Source organism: Eptatretus burgeri, chromosome 12, assembly GCF_056783735.1.
Source record: "Eptatretus burgeri isolate ZD-2024b chromosome 12, Ebu_testis_v1, whole genome shotgun sequence".
Taxonomy (NCBI): domain Eukaryota; kingdom Metazoa; phylum Chordata; class Myxini; order Myxiniformes; family Myxinidae; genus Eptatretus; species Eptatretus burgeri.
Window position 1 is genome coordinate 67,763,080 of NC_140972.1, and position 16,710 is coordinate 67,779,789.

A 16,710-nucleotide genomic window follows, 5' to 3' on the forward strand; every position below is an offset into this window, starting at 1 on the left:
GGCCATCCCCCAGGCAGATACCAGGCCCATCCCCATCTCCTTGAGATGATGGTCAACCTGCTGCAACCATGAGGCACGTGGTCGGCCCACTGGCCTCCTCCACTCATGAGACTCCCTCGCTGACAGAATCTGGTGAGCAGGATCAGCATCAGGAAAACGAGCCACATGTCCATACAGCCGCAACTGACGCTCACGGACTATGCAGGTTACAAATCTCATCCGAGTCTCTCTCAGCAACCGCTCGTTGGACACAAAATCCGACCAGCGATAGCCAAGGATTCTCCGAAGAGACCTGGTACCAAAGGAATTAAGTCTCCGTCCATGGAACCCGACCATGGAACAGGTTAGTACAGGTTTACATGGTACCTGTAGCAGGTCACAGATCGAACCTGACCTGACTGGATACATTATGTACTGTTGTATACAGTATGTACTGTAGTCGGTAATCGCACCATTTCCAGCCTGCCGATTCCAAAAAATTATCGATATCGGCCAAGTGTGTGTGTGTGTGTGTGTGTGTGTGTGTGTGTGTGTGTGTGTGTGTGTGTGTGTGTGTGTGTGTGTGTGTGTTTGTGTGTGTTGTTTGTAAAGCATAACATATTCTCTCTGCTAACCCCCCTACCCCCAACCCTCTCTCTCTTTGTCCCATCCTTGCTCTGCGTCTGCCTAATACAGAGCAGCACCCTCCCACATAATTTTCTGGGTGGTGTTTGTTTCCAGACATGTCCGGATGATATTTATCGCTGTACATGTCCAGATGGGAGTTTTCTTTCATACGTTTCTGGGCAGTGTTTATGTCCAGACAGCTTGGCACCGGATGCGTCCAGGTGGTGTTTGTCTCTGAACATGTCTGGGTGGTGTTTGTCTCTGAACATGTCTGGGTGGTGTTTCTGCCTGGATGGGAGTTTGTCTCCGGATGTGTTTGGGTGTTGTTTGTCTCCAGACGTGTCTGTGTGGTGTTTATCTCTGGATGAGTCCGGGCGTTGTTTGTCTCCGGACGCGTCCAGGTGCTGTTTGTGTCCGGACGCGTCCGGGCGGTATTTGTCACTGGACGCGTCTGGGCGGTGTTTTTCTCTGGACGCGTGTGGGCAGTATTTGTCTCTGGAAGCGTCTCGACATGTCTGGGCAGTATTTATATCCAGAAGGGAATTTGTATCCTGACATCTCTGGGCAGTGTTTGTCTCTGGACTCTGTTTATCTCTTGATATGTCCAGGTGGTGTTTGTCTCTGTGCGGTAATTATAGTGTTGCGGATTCGCGCCCGCCGGCGTGCTGACGGCCACGTAACTCGAATCGCGGCACGTCGCCCACCGGACGGACAATCCAGTCGTGACCCTCTCGGACTAACGCCGGGAACCAGTCACGGGTGGACCTTTCGGTCTCACCGCGATCGAGCCAATCAGCCCCCGCGTGGGATAGGGTTGCTCGCCAAATTCGACCTACCTAAGTACCCACGCGGAGGGTAGACCGGGCGATCGCACCTCGCCGCAGGTCGACTTCGGACACGGGCCACTTAAGCGACCCGTTCCGTACTATCGGGATAACCGAGCGGTGTTATTCGTCGACCTCGACGGTTCGATTAATTATCGGGCGTATTCAGCCCACTACCAACCCTTTACGTGAAGCAAGATGAGGATTCAATGAAAGAAATGACGAAGCGAAGCGGGAAACAGTTCAACACAAAGCACATTTATTCGCGATGAACGGAAAGCACACATATTCAATTCCACCAAAAGCACACAGAAAAGAAAAACACAATTCAATTTACACAAAAAGCAAATGCGACAATGCAGATCTAATACCGATTACGCGAGCACACGGCAACACTTATACAATTTTACTTCACAGACGGCGCTGACAACACATACCCAAAACCAAGGAAAAGAACACCCTCAAAGATGAGGCGGGCCTGAGGCCGAGACCGGGTCGGGCCTACCCGTCTGGTGATGAGACGCGGAGCGGCGATGGTGCCTCAACTCCGCGGGCCTCGCGGACAGTGTCTGGTAGGGGGTGGGAAAGGGGCCCCCTTGGTCGCACTATCTCAGCGCGGGGGGAAACAGGAGGGGGTTGCTGATGCTCGGGGTATAGAGGATTTCCACTCTGCCTCGAGTCCCGCGCCGAGTGTCTCCACCTCGAGCAGGTCGCGCCGTCGGCCTCCCTGGGGTGCAGCTCCCTGCACGACGCGAGCACCCCCTCGTCTGCCCTCGCCGCCTCTCCACAGCTCCGTCCCCTCCGCTCCGACTCCAACGCCAACGCACACGACGACGACCAGCTCCTTCTGGCTAACTCCACCGCCCGCGAAGTCTTAACTCTCTCCTTCCGACTTGACTGACGAACACGGTCGCTTATATAAGCCCCGTGGCTTCGCCTTTGACCCCCTCCCTTCGACCTTTCACCTCGCTCCCCATTGGCCCGAGCAAAAGTGGGCGTGAATGCTTTTTGATCCATAAATTTGCATATATCGATCGCCCTCCAACGCCCTGGGGGCGGGGCCAAATCGCCCCTCGCTCACCGATTGGACGGAACAAAAGTGGGCGTGTGTCGTTTTTGATCCGTTTTTGAAGTGGAAAATCCGTGATTTTGTACACGCTGTTCGGCGCGCGCCCTGCACGAGTCCAACACCAGTACTCACAAGCGGCGCGAGAACGGTGGCGATGCGACGGTTGCGAGGTGTGACGTGAAGCGGCGCCGCGGTGGGTGGTTGATGTTGTGGTTGTGGTGGTAATCATGGCGGTTGGTCCAAAATAAAGACAGCAAAAGAAAAACGGCTATCCTGAAGAGTCGCAGCACGCATAAATGACATGTATTCCCACTAGACAACGGGTTTGGGCCTAACTACACATGTACTTACCGAGATATCTCACCTAAGGGACCTGAATGGTGGTTTGCGAATTTGGTAACCACAACACTACCCCCTCCCCTTTTTACAGACTCGTCTCGAGTCGTCAAATTTTCGTGTGCCATCATGTGTAGTTTTCCCCTAGTACATTTTACCTACGGATCCCTGAGTGCGACATTCATGGTATTCGTGTCCCCAAAATAAATAACCTGAGGGCTGCGTAACTACCTAAACAAACTCACTCACACGGACGACTTAAATAAAATTGCCGGCGCTAAGACATACATGCCGGGGGCGCACTCATATTTACAGTACATCTTAACCTTAACTTACAAATTTTACACTAAACCATGGCCCAGGATCAATGAACTCTGCAAAAGAAAAGCAGTTAGCAGGGAGCCAGGCTGCCCGCATGCAGTCTCTGGCTCAAAACAATGCAGGTGACAGGGAACGTGGCTGGCTGCTCACTCGCAGTCCAAGGCCTTCCCTTTTGAACTGAACGCAGTGAACCACAACGGTGCATGGGCCGCACAAACGCAGTCTCCGTGCCAGCTCTAGTGGCACACGCACTGAACACAACGAATGGATGGACACAAACACGGTGCACGGGCCGCCACTGCAGGCCCGTGTTGTAGCTGCCAACAGGGCAGTTCTTGCAGCTTGCAAACTGTTGCTTTGCGGATCCTGGCGCACATGGAAATGAACAGGGGGGGCAAAGCAAAAATTGACCGGGGCTGGTGAACATGGGCAGTGGGCATGGCATGGCAAAGGTGCAGGCAACACAGCCCGCAGAAGAAGGCCGCTGCAGGCAAACACAGCCCGCAGAACCAGGCCGTTGCAGGCAAACACAGCCGGCAGATGAACTGGCCGGCACAGGCCTTGAAGAACAGCAGCTGCAGACGATCCAGCCGGCACAGGCCTCGCAGCAAAACAACAGCTGCCGATGAAGTTGGCCGGCCTCCGCCTTGAAGCAAAACACGGCCAGCCGATGAAGTTGGCCAGCCTTTGCCGTTCAGTGGAGGTTGGTGGAGGGAGTGCGGTGGTGCTGGCCACTTGGAAGGCGGGCTCGGACCTTCCTACCTGTCTCCCTCCCACCTATCGCCTTTGCCTGTCACTGTACATACCCACTCCCTTAATTTGTCAAACCCCAATTTAGCCCCAACTTATTTTTTTGTTGTTTTTATTTTTACTCCCCCACTATAAATCGTCCCCTAACCCCCTTTATCGTCCTTGTTCGGCTACCCTATCCTGTCACCTAGCCTACTCCCAACCCCTACGTTCCCTTCCCGGAGGGGAATAAGGGAGAGCTAACGTCCTGTGCCGAGGCCCAACGAAGCCTCAGTATGGCCTCCCCAGAGTTCAGCGATCTATAACACAAAGTGGGTCCAGCGGCCCACAACGAGAGCGAGGGGATGGATGGTGCGGAGGGGTACATCTCCTAATCTACCCTATCCATTTAACAGTTAAACTACCCCGGGGCTTTCAACAAGCGCCTCTCGCTTAAACTATTGGTTCTAACAACCCAGATTCCCGTCGCCTATGTTGGTGTCCTCACAATTTCGGGCCTCGCCCCCCAATTTTCTCTCCGTGCCCTCACACGGTCTCCTGGCTGGGACACGTGGCTCCCTTTGGCAGGCACGACCCTCTGCCGATTCTCCCGCTATGGCACCCCCGGGCACTACACTGCCTCCGAGCCTACCAGCTCCCTACACCGGGGAGTGCCCCCCATGGCACCTCCCCTGAAACGCACACGTGGCAGGCTGGCTTCCCGGGCCCCTTTCCGAGGGTCACCCATGCCCACAACACTGCCCACGCGGCTCATGGCGCCCCGGGCCCCCGCACCAAGCAGGCGCACCCGTTCCCACTACGCTATCCTGGCCCCCCATGGGCCCTTGGCCTACCACGGCCGACGAGCCTGGTGCCCGGGGTACCCACTCAGCGATACTCACCTTTCGCAGCCACGCTCCCAAGCCCGTCAACAGGGCTCCTGCACCCCTCCAAATGGGTCTCGAGCCTACATTCCCACCAACAACAAAACAACCTCCATTTTTCAATTTGACTAACCCCGCTAACTCACTTTACTCTGACCCCGGGGTCCCTTGGGCGGGAGTCACTCCTCCCCCCAATCACTCATCGCACCATGCATTCCCCATTCGCTCCACACACACAGACCCGCTGGCCTCACTCACTCATCATGTACTCACCTCTCAACTCTTCAACTCTTCAACACACACACCACTGAACTCTGCCATCCTTCTATCTGCACCCCCTAACACACACACCACTGAACTCTGCCACTCGTGCTCCCACGTCGTCCCTTAAACTACAGCACGTTCCTTTTAACACTACGTAGCTAAACTACGTCAACTCTACACACTCACTGTCTGTCACTGTCTCCAAATAAATCATTTTATTTCCCCACCTAAATCTGGCTACAATCCCTCTAACTAATCCATTCCACGGACTCCATGAGGACTTACCCCTGCCCCATGAAGTCGGTCTAACTAAGCTAACCCTTCCCCCTAACTAGTTTCCATCCTGTGCCCAGGGTCAAGGGGGTCTCCCACCCCTTGCTCAGGAATCCTGTGCACCCGAAAGTGAGGCTTGTTTTTTTTATTTTTTTTTTCATGCGCAGCACCTGCGCGGCAACTCAGAGCTCGCGCACTTTGCACCTGCCCGTGACGTCATGCAGCTGCACGTGTTCCTCGTCCCTCCTTGGACGGTACCATCCGGCCGGGATACCCCTCCTGCCGGATTCCAACCACACGTGCAGCCATGACGTCACCGTGCGCATAAAAAAAAAACACAAGCCCCACGTCTCGAGGGGTTCCCCACGCGAACACATGTGCTTTGCCCGTTGGAGCTGAACACACACGATCGCGTGGAGAACCCGTCCGGTCCAAATCCATTTACCTGCCTAAACTTTGTCCGTCCGCGGGATCGGCAAATCCACCGCGTGCGTTTCCGGACCGGGACTTCACTCTCGCAAGCGAGCACGTGGGGGCCTCGTGCGTTGCACAGCACGGACCTCGTGCTCACTGCTGGGTGAACCCGGCACGGTCCCCGAAACAACTACAGCCGCTACTCGGCTTTCTCTCCTCTGTCGCCGTCTCCGTCTCCATTCCACACACGCATACCTGCGTGTTACGACGCTCACACTCCATTCCATTACATTCACACCGGGAGACGCGGCTGCGTGCTCCCGCATGCCAACCGACATCTCCTCTCATACCGCTCTCTCACACACACGGTCTCCCTTGCACACAGCGACCTTGCACACGGCCGTTCACTCACGCGTGCGGGGGCACTCACCCGCGGTGCCTCACTCGCACTCCGTGCCTCATCCACACACGGCGTGCTGGGAAGCACGTACTCCGGCACCATCGCCACCACACCACTCACACACGGGGTGGCTTCCACACACGGGGACGCACTCACGCCTTGCACCACACACACAGGGACAACCACACTGGGGATTCGTGTCCCCACAAGGGTCTCCGGGGCCTCTTTACCCCCCAAGCTCTCCAAGCACCCGTTCGCAGCACTCCTCCCCTCAACCTCGCAAAGCACGACCGAACTCACCTGGTCGTGACTCGCCTCAAGGGGGCATATTCCCTCCCCTCGTTCCTGGAGGAGGCCATCCAGGTGCTCGCACTGGGTCTCTACCCAGTCCGCCAGCTCAGCCCCATTGTCCTCCACGACCTCTGTGTGTGTGTGTGCGTCACTTACCCCGTCTTCATCGTGTAGTCTTTCCTCTATTTTTTCTATCTCCCGTGTCTCTATACATTTATAAGTTTCTGTCGTCGTCACCTCGTGTCTCGTCTCGCACGTTTTGGTCTCCCCATTTAATTTTTCCCTTTTGGTCACCGTCGATTCCTCTGTCACGACCCTCGCCCAACACGCTCCCCGAATTATTTTTTTACCCGCCTCCACCGCGGGCCTGCCAGCCGTTGCACCCCCTTCCAGCTCGTTTGCTCCCACACGTGGAGTCGCCATTTTAAGCTCCCCGGTTACTGCCTTCATGCCCGCCTGCAGGCATCGGCCCATGTTCTGCGTCTCACCCCGTAGTTCTTTCATTTCTTTTTTCATTTGCTGTGTATTCGCATCCATCGTCGTTTTCACTTCATTTGTATTTGTATCCATCTTTTCGTTCATTTGCTTGATCATGTTCGCTGTCATTTCCGCCAGCATGGCGCATAGCTGGGCCATGTCGGGTGCGCTTGGGTGAGCCGTTTCGGCAGGGGTTGGGGAAGGGTTTTGGTGGAGAGGGGGGGGGAGGTGTCATACACCGCGGCCGCTGCCGCACCCATTTCGGGCTCTGGGTTCAGTTGGGCGAGTTCATGTTCCTGCACGGGCATTCCATCCTGGGCCATGGATCCTACACATTCTACATCCATTTCTAATACCCCCGGCTCCCGCTCGCCTTGAGACGCCATCTTGCTTCTCTTAAAGGGTTAATTTCGCTCGCTCGTAATTTGGAGGGAATCGGGGTCGCTTCTCTCACCCCTGGACCGATTCCCGTGAATTTAGCCGGAGACAGGAGAGCCCGTTTTCCTGTTCTCCGATACCAGTGCCGCGAGGAGGGCGATGAATTTGTATCGCACGACCTGACACCAGTGTTGCGGATTCGCGCCCGCCGGCGTGCTGACGGCCACGTAACTTGAATCGCGGCACGTCGCCCACCGGACGGACAATCCAGTCGTGACCCTCTCGGACTAACGCCGGGAACCAGTCACGGGTGGACCTTTCGGTCTCACCGCGATCGAGCCAATCAGCCCCCGCGTGGGATAGGGTTGCTCGCCAAATTCGACCTACCTAAGTACCCACGCGGAGGGTAGACCGGGCGATCGCACCTCGCCGCAGGTCGACTTCGGACACGGGCCACTTAAGCGACCCGTTCCGTACTATCGGGATAACCGAGCGGTGTTATTCGTCGACCTCGACGGTTCGATTAATTATCGGGCGTATTCAGCCCACTACCAACCCTTTACGTGAAGCAAGATGAGGATTCAATGAAAGAAATGACGAAGCGAAGCGGGAAACAGTTCAACACAAAGCACATTTATTCGCGATGAACGGAAAGCACACATATTCAATTCCACCAAAAGCACACAGAAAAGAAAAACACAATTCAATTTACACAAAAAGCAAATGCGACAATGCAGATCTAATACCGATTACGCGAGCACACGGCAACACTTATACAATTTTACTTCACAGACGGCGCCGACAACACATACCCAAAACCAAGGAAAAGAACACCCTCAAAGATGAGGCGGGCCTGAGGCCGAGACCGGGTCGGGCCTACCCGTCTGGTGATGAGACGCGGAGCGGCGATGGTGCCTCAACTCCGCGGGCCTCGCGGACAGTGTCTGGTAGGGGGTGGGAAAGGGGCCCCCTTGGTCGCACTATCTCAGCGCGGGGGGGAAACAGGAGGGGGTTGCTGATGCTCGGGGGTATAGAGGATTTCCACTCTGCCTCGAGTCCCGCGACGAGCGTCTCCACCTCGAGCAGGTCGCGCCGTCGGCCTCCCTGGGGTGCTGCTCCCTGCACGACGCGAGCACCCCCTCGTCTGCCCTCGCCGCCTCTCCACAGCTCCGTCCCCTCCGCGCCGACGCCAACACCGACGCCCACGCCGACGCCCACGCCGATGCACACGCCGACGCACACGCCGCCGCACACGCCGACGCACACGCCGACGCACACGCCGACGACCAGCTCCTTCTGGCTAACTCCACCGCCCGCGAAGTCTTAACTCTCTCCTTCCGACTTGACTGACGAACACGGTCGCTTTTATAAGCCCCGTGGCTTCGCCTTTGACCCCCTCCCTTCGACCTTTCACCTCGCTCCCCATTGGCCCGAGAAAAAGTGGGCGTGAATGCTTTTTGATCCATAAATTTGCATATATCGATCGCCCTCCAACGCCCTGGGGGCGGGGCCAAATCGCCCCTCGCTCACCGATTGGACGGAACAAAAGTGGGCGTGTGTCGTTTTTGATCCGTTTTTGAAGTGGAAAATCCATGATTTTGTACATGCTGTTCGGCGCGCGCCCTGCACGAGTCCAACACCGGTACCCACAAGCGGCGCAAGAACGGTGGCGATGCGACGGTTGCGAGGTGTGACGTGAAGCGGCTCCGCGGTGGGTGGTTGATGTTGTGGTTGTGGTGGTAATCATGGCGGTTGGTCCAAAATAAAGATAGCAAAAGAAAAACGGCTATCCTGAAGAGTCGCAGCACGCATAAATGACATGTATTCCCACTAGACAACGGGTTTGGGCCTAACTACACATGTACTTACCGAGATATCTCACCTAAGGGACCTGAATGGTGGTTTGCGAATTTGGTAACCACAACAATAGTAAGACTGGTAGAAATTAGATTTCACACATTATTTTGTTTTCATTTTCACTGTTATTCAATGCAGAATCGTTTTGATGAAACAGTATGAATCATAGTCAACGCCACACCACACGTCTGCCTTCCCTTCCTCCCACCGAAAGCTGCCTTCCCTTTCCCCACCCCTTCTCACTCCCTCACCTCTCCTCACTCTCCCTTCCTCCTCACTCTCCCACTCTCCTCTCTCTTTCCTCCTCCACCTCCTCACCCTCTTCTCCCCTCTCCTCCCACCTCTCTCTCTCCCCCCTCTTTTTGTCCCTCCTCTCAGTATTCCCATCAGCAAAGTGACTGGTGGTATTTGCAAGGACTTAATAAATGTAACAGTTGATGATTTTCCTAAGAATCCCCAAATTAAATAAGTAGAAGTGTCACAGACAACAATGCAGCGATAAATTAACTCACAGCTCTCAGTGTGGAAACTTATCTCAACCAAGCAGTTTGTACAGTAAACCCCAGCGGGTTATAAATGGGTGAAAAGTCTGCAGTGAGCACATTTTTGAAAGGATCTAGTCTGGAGGGTGCACCCAAGATGAACCTGACTGGACAGTCACATTTTAAATATCCTCAGTTCAGAAGTTGAAGTTCTTGTATCACCAAAGTATGGAGAAGAATCCAATTCCACAGGTAAAGCTGTTTCACAGATGATGAAGATTGGAACTCCAAGCTGTTCATCATGATATGTTACTTGTACAAGAAGAAAGCTGGAGGGACAAATAAGCTCCGAGGGCATGCACCAGTCAACCAGCCGAGTGCCTTCTCAAAAATGGCACGTAAATCACCCAAAGTTTCGCCAACCAGGGTATACAAGGAGCAGTTTAAAATCGTCACTCAGATAACGGCAGTGTATTTTCCGACAAATAAGCTCCATGAGTAAAGGGAGTTCAGCGAAGAATACCTCCCAGGGTACGATATAAGAAGCAAAGCTGAATGTCCACAGACGAACGCACCGTGATTGAAGTTGTTCTGTTGTGGTCAGGGAAGAGGTGAGTCACTGAACCACCTAGGTTCGCATACAGAAGACCTCCCCGATTCCTCCTTCACTGGGTATGTCAGTTATAATATGATATGCACCTCTTGAAACAGAGTGTGACAGCTTGGGAGAATGTAATCATACCATCGCTCCTCATTTTCTTTAACTCTTCCTGTTCACAAACTGCAGGTGCCTTTTTATTCCTCTTGTTGTTGTTGTTGTTGTTGTTGTTCTTCTTCATCATCTTCTTGTTGTTATTGTTGATACTTAACATGAAACGTAACAGCCAATATAAACTTCCACCAAAGCACAATTAAATGTTATACCGGTCCGTAACAACTCATTTGAGTTGAAAGTAAACCGTCCCTTACTGATGTCTTGCCTCAGGTTTTGCAAGATGAATCCTCGTAGGATTTTAATTTTCTTTTCTTTATTCTTTTTCTTGTTTCTTTATTCTTTTTTCTTCCAACAAGTACAATTACATACCATTCATTCATTCATTCATTCATTCATTTCTGAGCCAATCCTTTTCAAATTTGATGTGGAGACAACTTGGAAAATACCTACAAACTCATTTTTCGCGTTTTTGATTGAGGCCCCTGTGCTGTGTCACGTGATTGGGTTTTCGTATATCATGCCTCGCCCGCTAGGGGTGGCAGGAGTGTACTTCTGGTCGCGCAATAAAGCGGAGTTGATGCTGGCCCGCGTGCTTCTTGCGTCCCACTGCACCTCGTACACTCTAGCCCCTATCTGATTTTAATGGGTCATGAGTGAAACACTTAACAGACATGTTGCTTTGCCATTCCATTTTATTTGAGTCAATAGAGATGAAAGTTGGCAACTGGTATTTTCAAACAGTGTATAGCATGTTTGTATGGGCACATTCTCCCCAAGCAATGCACACACAGATTTCAGATTCGTCGTTTTTGGGGTTTCACAGGGGTCACAGGTCAAAATGTCACAGAATTAAGATTTATGGCTTGCTATGTCTCTATTTCAGCCATCCATACAACAATTGGCAAATGATATGCAACTACAGACTCTACAGAGGCAAGCAGTTGGATATTGGTCTGGCGCCATGTTTCCTGTTTCACAGGGGTCAATGATCAGAAAGGATCTCAAAACTAAGGGGTTACTTTTGCCTGTTAAGCCTTTATAGTTTCACAAAAGTTGGCAAAAAAAAACCTTGCCACATCCCCTTAAGACCAAAGCAGGTAAATTTTGGTCTCGAGTCTTCCTTTTGCTTTTACAGGGATCAAAGTAGATTGGGTGGTGGACACATTCCATTTGCTTGTAAATGTCTGCGATTTTCGTTCCACTTTGCATTTCCACTGCTGAGGCTAAAACTACATTTTGTCTCATGAAAGGAAATTTTAAAAATAACTTGTACATTGTAACTAAAGTATATTAGTGTGTTTATAGTAGAGAATAATTTCTGGTTGAGAACATCTTTGCATCCCACAGTTGTCTTGGGGTCCAGTGTAAAATAAGACCTTTGGAATGATCATTATTTTACAGCAGGGGACTGAGGAACAGGGTCTCTTGATCTTACAGCAGGCAGGTTGGTTGTCTCACAATCTTCTCAACTCACTTTTGGTTTTGCTCTCATATCTGCTCACATTTTCTTGTGGACACTTTCTTTTGATGTTTTATCAACTTTGTTGAAACTTAGAATGAGGAGTCTTATTAATTTGAAAATTTTGTGCTGAACACATAATTAATGATGCATCACAAAAATTAAGCAGGTTTTATTTTGTTGAACCAATTATAATTCCTTGTTAATTTTGTAACTGAAACCGGATGATTTAAAATTGACATGTGTTTTCACCCTTGTCTCATCTTTCTGTCTGTGAGCAGGATATCTCAAAAAGTTGTCGACTGATTCAGACGAAACGTGGTGGACAGGTTGGGTGTGTGACAAGGACAAACTGCATGATTGGATTTTGGTGAAGATCCAGATCCAGATCCAGATACTAGAATTTTTAAAACTGATTTTTCACCATTGATAGAATGGGCCAAAAACGATATATACCACGATACTTCAAATTGGGTTATACACGATACAGTTGGGTTACTTCTTATGAGGAGGTTGGTGGCAGGATTTGCACTCCGGCCACCGTAAAACGCTTCATTCCGCAAAACGCAAAAACGCAAAAAAATCTGAAAACCCACTCCGTGGGAGTACCGCCTGTGCAGCTTCCCTTCGCAGGGCAGCTCACCGGATGACAGGATTGGGGCAAAGCCTTCGGGACCCCCAATCTTTGATAGGAGGGAAATCACGGGGTAACATCCCTGGGTCAGATTGCGGGAGAGTGTGTCGGAGTGGTGCTGAGGTGTCGTCCACCAGACGGCGGTCTCCTTGGGTTAACCTGAGGCGGTCCCTTCGGGTGGGTGCCTGGAATGTCCTATCCCTAAGAGAGGATGATCACCTGTCTCTGTTATCATCTGAGCTCAAGCGTTTGGACATCGGGATTGCAGCTCTCTCTGAGGTTCGGAGACCGGATTGCGGCGAGATAATGGTGGGTGGTTACACCTACTATTGGTCTGGTCGCTCTGATGGTTACCATACCCAAGGAGTTGCTGTAGCTGTGTCCAATAAGCTGACCCCAATGATAATTGAGGTAACACCGGTCAACGAGCGTATTATGAGATTAAGGATTCGCCACTCCTTAGGTGTCATTTCCCTGGTCTCTATTTATGCTCCGACTGAGGCGAGTGATCTCACCGTGAAGGACACATTCTACGCCACACTCGAGTCTGTGGTTGATCAGTGCCCCAGACGAGATACACTTCTAGTCTTGGGGGATTTCAATGCATCGACTGGAACTGATAGGGATGGTTATGAGGTGTGTGTTGGTCCCCATGGGTCAGGAACTATGAACCAGAATACCACTAAGTTCCTTGACTTTGCAAGAAGTCATGGACTTAGGGTGGCTGGTTCATGGTTTCAGCGCCCGCAAGCTCATCGCTGGACTTGGTATTCCAACGCTGGCGGTGTGGCAAAGGAGATTGACCATGTCCTCATTGACGGTCGTTGGAGGATGATCCAGAACTGCAGGGTCTACCGGAGTGCTCAGTTCCTCAATACTGACCACAGGCTTGTTGTAGCAACTCTAAAGCTGCACCTTAAATCCTGGAGAATGGTACCATCCCAGCCTAGGCTGGATGTTGCCAAGCTCAGGGATGAGAGAGTAGCTGAGGAGTTTGCGAACAGGCTGAGTGGACACTTGGGGGGTCTGGGTGCTTTGGGGGGTCCTGAAGAGTTGTGGAGCCCCTTCAAGACCACCGTCCTTGATGTTGCCGGTGGATGCCATGGAGTTCACCGCAGGGCAAAGAAGAATTTTGGCTCTCAAGGGACACTGGATACCATTGACCAGAGTCGCAGGGCCAGGCTGAATGGCAGAGCTGAGCTGTTCAGGGAGCTGAGGCGTAAAACTGTACGTGCACTGAGGGTGGACAAGCAGGCCTATGTGCGAAGAATCTGTGAGGGGGTAGAGCATCACCTGTGGACAGGTGATTCTCGTCCCGCTTACAGGGGAATTCGCGCATTACGTTCATCCAAGCCCATCCCTCGGAGCACTGCAGTTCGAGCAGAGAGTGGTAGGCTCTTGACAGAGGAGTCTGAAGTGAAGGCCCGCTGGGCCGGTTACTTTGAGCGGTTGTACCAGGCTGATCCCCCAGCTGTCGAGTTGGATGTCAAGGGTGTTACAATCCCTGTTGCTGACCCTCGAATCAACTGTGGTCCACCATCGCTTGTGGAAACACGGGCTGCGGTGAACCAGTTGAAATGGGGAAAAGCTCCAGGGATCTGTGGCATCCATGCTGAACTTCTCAAGGCTGGTGGAAATGCTGCACTCATGTCGTTGCATGCAGTTTTGTGCTCTGCCTGGAACACAGGCATCATCCCAACTGACTGGAAGAGGGGCCTTGTTGTCCCTCTCTGGAAAGGGAAGGGTGATCGCCAAGACTGCAACAACTACCGAGGGGTGACGCTGCTCTCAGTGCCGGGCAAGGTCTTTGCTCGGATAATTCTTGATAGGGTTCGCCACCATCTGCTTGAGCACCAGCGTCCAGAGCAGTCAGGCTTTACACCAAAGAGGTCAACGATTGACCGTATCCTTGCACTTCGTGTCCTCACCGAACGCAGACGAGAGTTTCGGCAGGGGCTGCTTGCAGCCTATGTTGATCTCTGTAAAGCATTCGATTCAGTGAATCGGGATGTCCTCTGGAGGATTCTTGGTCTTCGTGGGGTGCCACCGAAACTGATCGATCTGATGTCTGAACTCTACTCTGGTACTGAGAGTGCTGTGAAGTGTGGTGGTACCATCTCTGACTTATTTCCAGTTGTTACTGGAGTTCGTCAGGGATGTGTACTTGCCCCCACACTTTTCAGCACTTGTATGGACTGGATTTTTGGGAGGATGTCGGAGAGATCAAGTTGCGGTGCATCATTTGGCAATGTCAAGATCTCGGACCTTGATTTTGCAGATGATGCAGTCATCTTTGCGGAGACTTTAGACATCCTCTTGGGGGCCCTCGAGGTGCTGAATGAGGAGTCGGAGCCGTTGGGATTACGGATTTCTTGGGTCAAAACTAAGATCCAGGCTTTCGGTGACATCTTGGATGCTGCTGTCCTGTCTGTGTCTGTTTGTGGTGAGGATGTTGAGGTCGTGGATAGATTCACTTACCTTGGCAGTGATATTCATGTCTCCGCAGGTTGTGAGCCGGAGGTCAATAGACGTCTGGGTCGGGCCTGGGGAGTCATGGATTCACTGGATCATGGGGTGTGGCGCTGCCGGTACCTGTGCGGGAGGACGAAAGTCCGAGTCTTCAGGTCCTTGGTACTTCCAATCTTGCTCTATGGGTGCGAGACTTGGACTTTGACCAAGGATCTGAGACGGAGACTTAATTCCTTTGGTACCAGGTCTCTTCAGAGAATCCTTGGCTATCGCTGGTCGGATTTTGTGTCCAACGAGCAGTTGCTGAGAGAGACTCGGATGAGATTTGTTACCTGCATAGTCCGTGAGCGTCAGCTGCGGCTGTATGGACATGTGGCTCGTTTTCCTGACGCTGATCCTGCTCACCAGATTCTCTCAGTGAGGGAGTCTCATGAGTGGAGGAGGCCAGTGGGCCGACCACATGCCTCATGGTTGCAGCAGGTTGACCATCATCTCAAGGAGATGGGGATGGGCCTGGCATCTGCCTAGGGGATGGCCAGACGGAGGCCCCTGGAGTACCGGCGGAAAGTGGACGCAGCGACGCGCTGTTCTGGCACATGCTCCCATACCTGACCTGACCTGACTTCAAATTGTTGTAGACGGATTATGACAGCCTGGTGGATGAGTAGGGTCGGTGACAAGAACAAGCTGATTAGATTTTGGTTCAGGTCCGGATGCAGATCTCGCCTACCAGTGGGATACAAACGTAAACTGTTCAGCCTGGCGGAGGTGTGCTCTCCACCGAGAGCCATTCCATTTCATTATGTAACTGAAGCTGCATTGTAGAAAATTGACAAATTCACGCTCCTCTGAAAAGCATGAAAGTTTGAATTAACCTCTCGTTTTCTTGTTATCATTTCAGGTTTCAATGGTTGGAATGATGCTGCATGCGACATAAGAATGAATGTTCTGTGCAAATGCACTTTATGAAGCCAAAATAAATTTCGAAATGAAGCAAATATCAAATTTTTCTCTTTTTCTTACCTTGGACATGTTCAACAGCATTGCATATTATTTTCAAACAGCATCTTTTTACATGTATGTTATTTTCATAATGTCTGTCCAGGACATTTTGCTTATTCAAGAACCAATAATGAAAAATCAGCATTGAACGTTCTGTGTGTAAGAGTTTACGTGTGAGCACATTCTACCCAAACCTTTCCATGATATCTCTCTCCATCTCCATGTCCATCTCCATGTCCATCTCCATGTCCATCTCCATGTCCATCTCCATGTCCATCTCCATGTCCATCTCCATGTCCATCTCCACGTCCATCTCCATGTCCATCTCCATGTCCATGACCATCTCCATCTCCATCTCTCTCTCTCCATCTCTCTCTCTCTCTCTCTCTCTCTCTCTCTCTCTCTCTCTCTCTCTCTCTCTCTCTCTCTCTCTCTCTCTCTCTCTCTCTCTCTCTCTCTCTCTCTCCCTCTTCATTTTAAGGTGGATATTCTGTGTGTTTTCATCATTACATGTCACATATACCTCATGTGTCCATCATTATATGATGCTGCAATAATACGAGCATTCTTCAAATTTGACCTTGTATTTTGTTTGGGTGTGCATCTCAACTTGTATAAATTGTTATGAAAATGATGTTCATTTCCTTTTATTCTTCAAAAAACGATACTATTAAGATATGCTACAGGTTTAGACACACACTTGTTCCATAGCAGTAGAAGTCTTAATTTCCCTTACTTGTATAATTCTTTCGGACAAGTAAATGGTTATTGCAGGATGTGATGAAATGCCTCCTTCTTCAAAAGCGTTCTTGTCCCCATGGTTATT

At 51.4% G+C, this 16,710-nt stretch overlaps 1 protein-coding gene across 4 annotated transcripts in view; it reads left to right on the forward strand.

Moving 5' to 3' along the window:
• The window catches only part of LOC147015834 (C-type lectin Cal-like), a 58,887-nt gene extending 42,188 nt beyond the window's left edge, over nucleotides 1-16,699 (forward strand). For all 4 annotated transcript variants that reach the window (XM_085848402.1, XM_085848403.1, XM_085848404.1 and 1 more), the window contains one exon: nucleotides 15,784-16,699. In XM_085848402.1, the coding sequence (XP_085704528.1) occupies nucleotides 15,784-15,851 (68 nt within the window). In that variant the 3' untranslated portion in view covers nucleotides 15,852-16,699. The remainder of the gene's footprint in view (nucleotides 1-15,783) is intronic.
• Nucleotides 16,700-16,710: the final 11 nt, after the last annotated feature.